The 12,713-nt window shown below is 43.6% G+C and overlaps 1 protein-coding gene across 1 annotated transcript in view; it reads left to right on the plus strand.

The window, feature by feature from the left end:
* LOC307176614 (ATP-binding cassette sub-family C member 4-like) overlaps positions 1-12,713 on the plus strand; it is a gene marked incomplete at its 5' end in the record, with an annotated part of 194,488 nt that overhangs the window by 125,588 nt on the left and 56,187 nt on the right. Inside the window, 1 exon segment of the mRNA XM_079902944.1 lies at positions 6,214-6,293. Coding sequence (XP_079759070.1) covers positions 6,214-6,293 — 80 coding nt within the window.

Consider the following 12,713-nt stretch of genomic DNA (forward strand, 5'->3'; position numbering starts at 1 on the left):
AGTGCTCATGACCAGTTAACCAGGCTCTTCATGTTCAAGACCTGTAGGCTTCTCCAGACCCTGAGTTATTTATTATTCAAGGATTTGGGACCAAGTTTAAATCTTCGAGGTCACTAATCTTAGAGCAGCCGGCACACCAGTGTTATCTTGCCTCCCCCTCCTGTATCTATTAGTGGGACTTCATTCCTTCAAGAAAATACAAACCAAAATAAGTACTGCAAACACAGGCCTAGTTAGCCCAGAAGGTTTAGGGGTCATGAATTATTTACTCTTTAGTCAATAGATTAAATCTATTTAATCTACTCTTTAGTGGTAGATTAAATTGAACGCTTCCCTGTAGCTTATTTTCAAAAGTGGAATTTGGACTAGGTTATTTATGGTCGGCTTTGGTTCTGGTATGGGATGTCATGAAGAGAAAACCACATATGTTGGCTCTGTGGAAGCTGTGGTTCACGGAACCAGACTATCCAAGCTTCCAAGTTCTGTTGTCTGTCAGTCAAGGAAGAGAAACTGTCAAACACCTAATACGTTTCCCTGGGATTTAGTTTTATATTCAGGATGAATCTTGGCACTTATTTGGGTTAAATATTTGATACCTGATAGTTTTACCTTATAAACTCCAGGCCCTTAAGAAGTAAAGAGGAGTAATTGATCCATTGTAACATATTAGTAGACATTTAAAAACTATTATTGGACAGGGTGTTGGGATGTAGGTGGAGATGTTGCTTAGTTGCCTAAAGGCCTCTTGCTGCTGAGTACCAGAACTTGGTGGTGTTTCCACTGACGGTTTCCTAAATCCTGTTGCTCTATTTCACGACATTCTTTAGGCTGCCACCATACTGATGGCCTGTTCTAACAGCAAAGACTAAGAAAATGCGGAGCGCCCTGACTTCCGCAGCTCCCTCTCCTGTTCTCAGGCTCGTCCGAGCTGAATGAGTTTGTGTAAGGTGATGCAGGATGTCCAGGCTGGCCCGCCTGCCTTAGTGGCTCCCTCATGCACGCAGGGGTCCTTTTCAGCCTGGTGACCGTCTCCGTGTTCCACTGAACACCCTCTCCATTGGACCCATTTTGCCCCATCCCCTTGCACGGTACCTGGAAGGTTCAGGTATATTTTCTTTGCCCCTTTGGAGGGACTCCGCTCTTTTTCTCCATTGGCTGATTGGACGTAGATCCCATTTCTCACCAGGACAATGGATCTTTTATTGTCCTCCCTGCCCCACCACATTCCACTGGACTCAGAGCCTGGCCTTGACCCAGGACTCCTGGATGCTGAATCTCTGCAACGGCTGATTCTAATCAAAAGAATTAGGTTCTAGAACCATTAGTGAAGCTAGCTGTGGGCCCATATAAACAAGTTCACGTTATCAAAGCGTTCACGAAACATCTGTTCTGACTTACCCTCAAGGTCAGGTGTGGCCTAGTGTGGGGTCTTTTTTTGCTGGTGCCTAACACCACTTTGTGGTAAAGAATGGGGCTCAAAAAGACACACACTACATCATGGCGAACCTCAAAAACATTACACTGAGTGAAAAAGTCAGACCGAGAGACCACATTATTGCATGATTCCATTTGGATGTTATGTCCTGAAAAAGCAAATTTATAGAGAAAGAAAGTAGATTAGTGGTGGCCTGAGGCTGGGAGTGGGAATAGGGAGTCCTGTAAATGGCACAAGGGATCTCACTGTGGGCATAAAAGTGTCTTAAAACTGATTTTTGGTGACGGTTGCATCACTCAGTAAAGTTACAAAGATTCATTGAATTGTACACCTGAAATGGGCGAATTTCATGAGATGTAAAATATACCTCAATAAAAATATACTTCGGTATTTTATATGTAAATATACCTTTTTTTGTTGTTTAAAAAAAAATAATAAGGCCCAGATTAGACATGGGAACTTCCAAGTTTTAAATTACAGTTTGGTTATAAGTAAGCAGAGGAGTCCTGGGTATGGGTCAGGTGTTAGAATTCTAGAGGTGACTGACTCCCGCTTAGATTGTAGACTCAGTTCTTAAAATATGATCATCCTGAATTTGTATTTTGACAAGAAGTTCAAATGTCATCGTTCATGATATTCTGTCTTATGGACAAGATAGAAAACTGTGAACCAGAGCAGTTAGGAGGACCCTGATGGTTCTTGGATACCATGGACTTCAAGGGGGGTACCTCCCTCCTCCTCTCTTCCCCCCTTTTCCTCCCTCCCTCCTCCCTTTTACCTCCTTCTTCCTCCTGACCCTCTTTCCCTGTCTTTCTCTTGCTCTCCCCTCCCTGCTTTACCTTTTTACACAATATGCAGTTATCGTAGAAAGTCCAAAAAAATTAAAATTGTACGTAATACGTTATAGACTTGTTTCAGACTTGTTCGGGTTGTTTTCTACTTCTGACTTGACAGATATGCCACATTCGACCTTTTGATGAACTTATTAACTCTTGGGGATATGTTCCTAGAGATGGAATTTTGGGGTCAGAAGGGATGCACTCTTAGAGTTGTTTATACATATCGCTCAGTTGTTCCCCCAAATCTACCTGTGCAGAGCGATGTGGATTTTCACTTTACATGTGTCCAAAATGTGATCTGGCCTCCAGAATGTACTGTTATTGTTGGCTTCATGATTCACTATATCCTATGCAGGATAGGGGAGGTGGTGAAACCAATTTACCCCAGTACCTGGGGTACTGATTTTAATACTGGGCGCAAGGCATTAACTGAGACTGTCCATCTGAGTCTGGACAGGAGGCAGCGGCCAAGATAGGACACCGAGCCTTATGAGGGATCATTGAGGCACCAGGGAGTAGTTGCTGGAAAGGATATGATTCACTTCAGTCGAGTATTTGAAAGGCTGTCATATCAAGAGAAATTAGGTTCCCTTTGTGTGGTTATAAGGGCAGAAGAAGTGGCAGAGGTTGGATGTTCTAGGAAGGCAAGATTCGGTTTGATGTGAGAAATCCCTGTCTAACAGAACAGACTGAAAATGGATTGGGTTCCCGGTGTTCATGTGAATCCCCCTTCCCTCTACCACCCTGGAGATACTCCAGCAGGGAGCACATGTCATTTGGATGAAGAGTCATGGCATGTGTGTGAAGGGAATTCATCGTAAGGATTTCATTTGGAGACTTTTGAGAAAACTTTAACACTATGAGGCCATGAACTTAAAATCACAGCTCTGTTTCCAACAGTCTGTCCCTAAGCCCGATGAAATACTCTGCAAATACCATTCATTCTCTTAATGTTTCTTAGCGCAAGGAAGTAGCTACTGAACTTTCTGATTTCACATTTTCTACGCTCAGCTCATTGGTGAACAAGACTTTAGTTTTTTGACCTGCTTTGACGTTCGGTTCCATTTTTGTAGTCATTGTATGTGGGGAGATAGTTTTTCTCATTGTTTTTGTTTTCCTTGTATTTTACACTATTTGCCAACCCTGGGTCTCTCAGACCTTAAGACTTGCACATCTGGTGAAAGGTAAAGGGGTAGTTTTCACTTACTGTTCATCCCTGAGTAGCCTTTTCATCTTAAAAAATTCCTGTACTGCTTTCAACACCTTCTAAGAAAAATCATACTTGCAGTGTTTCTGAATCCTGCTATGTTAAAAAGTTGCATTTTTCCGTCAAAGAAATCACAAGCATTTAAACTATGTCTTTTGTGACGTGTGTTTTCCTTATTTCTATATTGCTACTTTGGGAAGTTAAAAAATGACTGGGAGGCCGCAAAATCCATAAGAATACGTGGAAAAATTGTCCATCTGATTTTAATATTTTTAAAGCAGAATTGATTAAATGATTCCCATCTTCTTGCCCCTCGAAGTGTGATCTGGGAAATAGTTTAAAGGGGGGGGTCACCTGACAGCTGGGAAGAAATGCAGACTCTCTAGCTCCCCCAGCACTCCTGAATCAGCAAGTGCATTTTAACAGGTGGACGTTGCTACAGTGTCTGGTAGACTTTCCGAGGTGACGTGATGCTGCAGAACCTGGGGGGAATAGTCAGTACCTCACCTTGGTGGCTGAGCACCTGTTAACTCACCGGGCATTGTGACTGGGTTCTTCACCTGCATGAGCCCTTTTAATCCTGAGAATCACCTTCTAAAGCAAGCATTCCTAGAGGCTCCGAAAATTTGTCCCTGGTCCTCCAAACGTGTCACTAAAAGACGGTTTCTGGAGTCTGTATTTCCTAAGCCTGAGACAGGAGAATTGAGGCCCAGCCTGTAACGGCCTGGCCTGGCCGAGGGCGAAAGCCTCCAATGTCTGCAGCCCCCGGCTTGGGCGCATCCTGTGCTTCCGGTGAGCCAGGCGCCCCGCGGAGGACAGCAGAGCTGGCTCATCCCGGCAGCGGAAACTCAGCGCCCAGCCTCTGCTCATTCAGTGTCCAGCTGTGGCTTGGTGTGAAGGGCCTCGGGAGAAAGTCACCTCTGACAGAGGTCAGGAAGAGCACCTAGAGGCCCCACATCTCACCTGCAGGCTGGCTTCCTGGAGCCTCAGTTATGAAAGAAGTTCAGGGGCCTAGATAACATATTTCTCAGGAGTTGCTACCCCAAAATAGGCTATATGTTTGTGTGTATGTGTGTGTGCGTGTCTTCAATTTCTTTAAATTTAATCATAAAACGACTAGTGTCGACTGAAAAAATATGTACAACCTAAAAGTTGAGAGTTATGCTTTATTCTGTGGACAAAACTGAGGACTTAAGCCCGGGCCACGCCTCTGAGATAGCTCTGAGACACTGCTCCAAAGAGGCAAGGCAGGGGCGGAGCCAGGATACATTGGAGTTTGTGCAACAAAGAACAGGTAGTCAGCATATCAAAAGATTACTGTTAATAAAAGAAAACCAGATATCTCAAGTTAGGGAACTTACTGCTTTTCTATGTATGGGAAGATGCAACAGTCCAGGCTCACTGAAATCATTCCTTTGATGTGCACCTCAGCTATCTGGGGCCAGTATCCTGTGTTTTCTCATCCTGAGTTTCCTCAGGGTGCACCATCGCAGGGTTGGCTGCAGTGCCTGGTGGCTGCAGCATCCTTTGTTTACTTGATACGGCAGGCGGCATTTTTAGTTTACACTAGATATTTATTAGAAATTATTTCTCATCTTCCAATCCTGCAGCCTTTAGGATACACTGTTTTCGTGGATTCTGAGAAGGGAAATAAAATCAGTGATGATCTTTAGTCACTAATGTTTCTGTGTTCCTGCTTCCATCCCTCTGGTCTTCCTGGATGCTTAAGCATCAGTCTGTGTTTGTCACACCCAGTGCACCTCTGAAAATAACAGCTTATGACCCCAGTAGTAAACCCACAACTTGGAAATGGCAGGAATCTACAGGTTCCCAAGATGTGAGGTCCTGTGAACCATCTGGAGGGAAAACATTACAGAGAAGTTATAATTATGTTTATTTAAAAAGTATCACTTAGCAAAATTACTTTTGATCACTAAAGCAAAATTAGTGTGACAATTAGGATTAATTTAGATATTGTGCAACTGTTTATTTGCTGACTTAGCACTTGGAATGAGTCTTAGACGGGATGGATCTAAAAGGAGGGAACATTCTCAAATCCACCAGCCCTTCCCATTACTGCCACAAGATTTTCCCCATATTCTTTTTTTTTTTAATAAGTTTATTTTATTTTTAGCTGCATGGGGTCTTCGTTGCTGCGCACAGGCTTTCTCTGGTTGCGGTGAGCGGGGACTACTCTTCGTTGCGGTGTGCGGGATTCTCAATGTGGTGGTTTCTCTTGTTGCGGAGCACGGGCTGTAGGCATTTAGGCTTCAGTAGTTGTGGCGCGTGGGCTCAGTAGTTGTGGCGCGTGGGCTCAGTAGTTGTGGCGCGCGGGCTCTAGAACACAGGCTCGGTAGTTGTGGTGCACGGGCTTAGTTGCTCCGTGGCATGTGGGATCTTCCCAGACCAGGGCTCGAACCCACGTCCCCTGCATTGGCAGGCGGATTCTTAACCACTACGCCACCAGGGAAGCCCCTCCCCCCAGTCTTTTGTAATAAAAACCAGGTTTCAATTTCGGCTCCCCCACCCACTGCCATTTGGTGGCATTTTTGTTTCTTTAGATATCATTCTATTTTCTCTTTCTTTACCACTGACATTGGCTTATTTCATATGAATCTGTAATATATTACATACATATACTTTAAAAATATTGTTTTGATTTGTTTGTGAGATGTTTCTCTTAAAGGGTATATCTGGGGAAATGAGTAATTTCTCATATCCTGTTCTTGCAGGAAGAATTTTGAATCGTTTCTCCAAAGACATTGGGCATATGGATGACTTGCTGCCCCTGACATTTCTTGATTTCATCCAGGTAACTAACAGTCATGTCAGAGTTCTCACAGCTCAAAGCAAAGTGCCTGTTTTTCAAGGCCTTTTCACAGGGGCTGAGATGGGCCTTTCAGCCTGACTCTGTTATCTTAATTAAGTAAAAGGCCATGTTTGTAAGAGAAAGGTGTGGTTGTGATCGGGAGGCTGAGTTAACATGAGTGACACCTGCTGTAGGAGTGGCTACACAGTCACGGTCAAGGTTGGTTCGAAGCAGTGACATGCTTGGTAAGTGGTTCTCCCGCTGCCGTTCAGCTGTCTGGCGTGGATTCCCTTTAACTGTGAGCACATTTCAAAACAGAGAAAAACAATCACCTCTCACGGAAAGATAGCCTAGATTAACTAAATTACGCATCGGATTACCACAAAGGACAAATATTTACTGCACCAGTTTTTTTTTTTTGGATAAAGCCAGGTGGGGTTACTTACAAAGAAAGGAATAGTAATAATAAGGTGAAAATAATACTTGAGCAAAGACAACAGAGAGCAGTAATGGAAGATACAGAGATATGGGATCAAAGTCATCTCAGAAAATGTCTTTTTTTGTTTTTATAGACAGCTTTTCTTTTCACACGTTGATTGCTCTGTCTTAAGGTGTCTTTAAAAAAAACCAGAAATACCCACAGGAATATCTTGTATCCAGCCTTTGTTTTGTCTGTGAACTTGAGGTTCTAAAGAATAATGTTGGGTCATCTCACCTCTCATCCTCTCATTCAGTATTGTTGCTCATGTGGGATGTTTTTTCTGTTACTGAATTTTGTCTGCTTTAAAGTGATTCAGGCTTTGGGAACTTTCTTCATTAATTAATTAATTTTGGTAATGAAATGTATTTATCAGAAGCTGCACAGAGACATGCAGCAATGAATATCTCACTGCAAACAGCATAGCCTATGGGCAGAGGCTTCCACTGTTTACCAACGTGAACTAAGCGGTGACTCAGAGGCAGAGTACTTTTACTGCAAAGATGTTTGATGGGATATGTCTGATTTTATTTTTCTCTTCTGCAAACTTATGTTATAAATATGTCCTGCTGGGTTAAGCCATGTGATTTATCCCCAGAAGCGGTCTTTCACTATAACAGTGTCACGTTTTGACAGTGATTATTAACTACATTGAGATTTTGTGAAAGGTTCTGTTTCTTTGCTACTACAGGCAAGGCCAAGGTTAGGTTTCCAAAGCTGGTGGGCCCACCGTGTGCTGAGCCCGTGGTTAGTTAACCATCATGATCAGAATCCGTCACATGTTTTTGTATGACGTACAGAGGGACAGGGGTAGATGCTACCTGATTTCAGATAAAACAAGCGCAGTCGTGTGAGGAGAGAAAATTCTGGTCTCACTGATTCCCAGTCCCAGCTCTGCCACTTTTAGTTCAGTTATCTTGAAGTTTGGGACCTCCAGGTGGAGGCGTCCTGCAGGTCATTGGAAGTAAGAGTCTGGTGTTTGAGAGAGAGACCTGGGATGAGCCTGGTGCCTGCCTATTCTTCACTGAGCAGGTAATAGCTGAATCTGTGACGATGGATCAGATTGCCCAGAGAGGGCTTCCCTGGTGGCGCAGTGGTTGAGAGTCTGCCTGCCGATGCAGGGTACACGGGTTCGTGCCCCGGTCTGGGAAGATCCCACATGCCGTGGAGTGGCTGGGCCCGTAAGCCATGGCTGCTGAGCCTGCGCGTCCGGAGCCTGTGCTCCGCAACGGGAGAGGCTGCAACAGTGAGAGGCCCGTGTACCGCAAAAAAAAAAGATTGCCCAGAGAGAGTGAAGCATTTTTAGGGACCAAGATCAGAAACTTACGGAAGCCTCCATATTCAGAGAGGAAGCCAAGAGAGGAGGGAAGCAGAGGAGACACACAATGAACAGCAAGGAAGAGAGGAGGAAATAGGTTGGGGAACCGAGGAAGGGCAGGCCTGTTCGATGCAAAGGAGAAGCTAAGTCCCTGGAAAGTTGTCAGTTGATTTAGAAATCAGGAGGCTTCTGGTGACCTAAGAAGCAGGTTTCAGATGGGCGGGGCCAGACTGCAAAGGGCTGCAAATTCAGGAGGCGTGGAGGAAGCTGAAGTGAAGGCAGGCTACTCCTGGAAGGAGTCTGAGTAAAACCAGAGAGAGGCCCATCCGGAATGTAGGGTCTACGGAGGAGTTGCTGGTTGGGTGTTTAGTTTTGGGGTTGGGGGTGTGTGGTGGGTAATATTTTCCTCTGCCCCTCCTTCCCCTCAACAAACAGGGATCAGCGTTGACGCCCTGAAGTATGGGGGTGGGTCAGGCAGGAATCCTCCCCTCCAGGCCCCCAAGGGGAGGGAGACACACCGAGATCCACCCCTGGCCGCCTTTGGAATCCTAACTGTGGCAGCGCCCTGGGGGAAGTCCTGGAAGGCAAACTGGGTGTGGCTGGAGGTAGTAAGGGAGCCTGGTCCAGGAGGTGGGCGTGGCTTCTAGAAAGCGACCTTTGATCCCAGATGAGAGGAAAAGGCCTCTGTGGATAGTGGGGAGGAGGGGCTGCTGAAGCCGTGTTCCCAGTGGGAACCAGTCTTTTCTCTCTGTCGTCAACTGAGAGTGGAATCGGGAAGGGGCTTGAAAGTGTTTGTTCTGTTTTAAAGGACATAGTTAGTGCCAAATGTGTTCGAACTCATTTTTGATGATTCTGCTTATCCTTGGTATATTTGATAAACCTTGGAAGATACTTGATCATGTTCATTTTTATTTTTACTACTTCTGAAGTGTTTATTCCATATACTTTTCCTCATCTAATTCCTTGTCATTCCCGTAAATGAGGTATCAGATAATTCATTTAATGTCTTGTAATAGTGATGCCAAGTATGGCTGATGAAAACCCTGGATTCTGAGTAGTGGTCCACACTGCAGGACAGTCCATTCCCACAGGCAATGTCATTCAGAGACCACATCCCAACAGAGGGGCGATCACGAGTTTGTACACCATCATGTACACTGACTCTTGCAGCTACCAGATATGTGGCCTGTCCAGTCACATTACAGTTGCTGTGGCCAAAGTGGAGCTGTTTGCAATTCCAAAGGAAGAAGGAAGGCAGCATAAAAAAAAATTATGTAGTGTGATTCCACATGGTAATCATTTATGACGTCAACAGCTTTAAAGTGTGGTGGAGTGGGGAGCCCCGCGGTCTCCCTTTCCAAGCTTGAGTCCTAGCTCTCCCTCTTACTGTCTCTGCCCCACAAAGCCACACCTCCTTATCTGTAAAATAAAGAAAATAATACCAAATTCCGTAACGGTTGTTGGGAAAACAAAATGAAGTCGTTTTAATAAAATTCTTTGCATAACATCTAAGTGCATGTTGAGCACTAAATAATGGGTAGTTATTTTTGAAAGACCACATGTAGGGACTCTCCTGGTGGTCCAGTGGCTAGGACTCCATCCTCTCAGTGCGGGGGCGGGGTGGGGGGGTGGGGGGGCCTGGGTTTGATCTCTGGTCAGGGAACTAGATCCCACATGCCTCAGCTAAGAGTTTGCATGCCACAACTAAAAGATCCCACATGCCGCAACGAAGATCGACGATCCTGTGTGCTGCAACTAAGACCCTGTGCAGCCAAATAAATACATAAAAATTTTAAAATAAATAAACACCGCATGTATTTTTTGTTTTGCTTTTGTTTTTTTGCGATATGCAGGCCTCTCACTGTTGTGGCCTCTCCCGTTGCGGAGCACAGACTCTGGATGCGCAGGCCCAGCGGCCATGGCTCACGGGCCCAGCCGCTCCGCGGCATGTGGGATTTTCCTGGACCGGGGCACGAACCCGTGTCCCCTGCATCCGCAGGCGGACTCTCTACCACTGCGCCACCAGGGAAGCCCTGTATTTTTAAGTAGGAGAAATAGTCTGATAATGGCATTATGTTGCATTAAAATGATTGTCACAGACAGTTTCCAGGCTCATAAATATCGCCTCGTGAGTTTGTATTACAGAGATTCTAGGTTTGTAATCCCTGAAGATATTAATATTCACTTTCCCATGTAGACTCACAGAATAAAAATCAATTATTTTCAAGATAGACCATTGAGCACGAAATATTTCAAATTAATGTAGTTTTCATACGATTTGCCAGAGTCCCAGATAACATTAAGGAATCTTAACTATCTACAATTCTTGTCATTAAAATCATCACTTCCGAGAAGTCTTCCTATTAGTAAAATAAGTGAAGACGAAGGTAAGATGTGGAAGTCAGGTTTAGGCATTTTAATTGTGTTTAAAAAGGTTTGGGACTGCTCTGAGCATGTGAACTTGCACACAGCTGCCCTCAGCAAAATGCTGTAATTTATTGAGGAAAATTGAATTGCAAAACCTTTTTCCCCACACACCCCTCATTCAGGGGAAAAAAAAATCAGCAGCTTGGCTGAGCTCAAACAACTGACTTTTCATATCCTTTCACGGACACAAAGGGCTAATCCGGAGGCTGCTTGAGCCACCAATGCTGGCAGTGGCGGGGACCACCGTGGAACGTGTCATTCCCTCCTCACCACACACAAAACACATTGACTGCAGCTTTATGAAGTGAAAATGCCCAAGAAAAAGAAAATGTGAAGGAGGTGTTCTCAGTCATTTCTTTCCAGAGGGGGGAGCGCAAAAGAACAAGCTGGCTGCATCTGGATATTGGGAACAAAGCAAGCCTGAGACCAGGGGCTCATAGCTTGGGTCACTTGCTTTTATAGAAGCAAAGAGTGGAACTGCCTTTGCTTGTCTCAGTACCGCTGACCCTTGCATTTCATTGTGTAGAGATGTCAGGGAAAGTGTGTAGAAAGCATCTCAGCCTCTCTCACTGAACAATGACTTTGTCATTTTGAGGTTTCTGTGGTGTGTTGATCCCTCCCCCACCCCCTCCCTGAAATCCCCATTGGAGATATTTATTTTAATATATATTTCATACTATTCCTTTGTGAATAGTTTCTTCCAGTCTGTGGCTTGCCTTTTTACATCCTTAATGGAGATCAAGTTTCAATTCTGATGAGGTCTAACATGTACCCTTTTGTTTCTTTTGTAGCTCATGTTTTTGTATCCTAAGAAATCTTTTTATCCTTAGGAGCGTGAAGATATTGATACTTTCCTATTCTGTCTTTTTAGAAATTGATGCATCTTGTGTTATTTTTTGTGTATGGAAGAGTAGTACATGGTTGAGGTTTATTTTTTCCGGTTATTCTAGCCACATTTGTTAAAAACACTTTTATGCACTGAATTGGCACCTTGGTTAAAAATCATTTGACTGTATTTGAGGACGTCTGCGTCTGTATACTTTATTTTGTTCCACCGACCTGCTTATCTATCCTTATACCAATACTGCAGTCTTGGTTATTATACATTTTAGTAAGACTTGAAATCCAGTAGTTTAAGTCTTCTAATTTTGTACTTCTTTGTCAAGCTTGTTTTGATCATTCTAGATTCTTTTCTGTGTAAATTTTAGAAGCCTTTTCAGGCTGTTTTTTCCTGCTGGAATTTTTATTAATATTTTCTTTTATCTATAGATTGATTTGAGGAGTCTGAGTCTTAACAGTGTTGAATCTGCAATTATGAATATGGTATCTCTCCACTTATTTAGGTTTTCTTTAATTTTAGGAATGTTTTGTAATATAGACATCTTACACTTCTTTGGTTTAACTTATTCCTGAATATTTGATGTTTTTTTCATGACATTATTGTATTGTTTTTAATACCATTTTCAACTGCTTGTTGCTAGTTTATAGAAATACAGTTGATTTATTTGTGAATTCATTTTGCATTTCCTGGAGTTGGTGGTGGTGCTTTTAAAAATTCTGTAGGGTTTTGTACATAAGCAGTCATGTCAGCTGTAAATAATGACAGTTTTACTTCTCCATTTCCAATATTTATTTTCCTTTCTAGACTTATTGTTGTGGCTAGAGTTTCCAGTACAGCATGGAATAGAAGTGATAAGACATTCTTGTACTCTTAGGGCAAAATCTTTCAATATTTTTTCATTATGAATGATCTGAACTGTGATTTTTTAGGTAGATATCTGTTATCAGATTGAAAACTTTTCCTTTAATTCCTCAATTGCCAAGGGTTTTATTTTTTATTTTTTTTAAATCAAGAATAGGTGTTGAGGGCTTTTCTGGTGACGCAGTGGTTGAGAGTCCGCCTGCCGGTGCAGGGGACACGGGTTCGTGCCCCGGTCCAGGAAGATCCCACATGCCGCGGAGCGGCTGGGCCCGTGAGCCATGGCCGCTGGGCCTGCGCATCCAGAGTCTGTGCTCCGCAACGGGAGAGGCCACAACAGTGAGAGGCCTGCGTACCGCAAAAAAAAAAAAAAAGAATAGGTGTTGAATTTGGACAAATATTTTTTCTACATCTCTTCAGATAATCATATGATTATTCACCTTTATTCTTTTAATGTGAATTATAGTGATTGGTATTTGAAGGTTAACCTTACATTCCTGG

Source organism: Stenella coeruleoalba, assembly GCF_951394435.1.
Source record: "Stenella coeruleoalba genome assembly, chromosome: 18".
In the NCBI taxonomy this organism is placed as follows: Eukaryota; Metazoa; Chordata; class Mammalia; order Artiodactyla; family Delphinidae; genus Stenella; species Stenella coeruleoalba.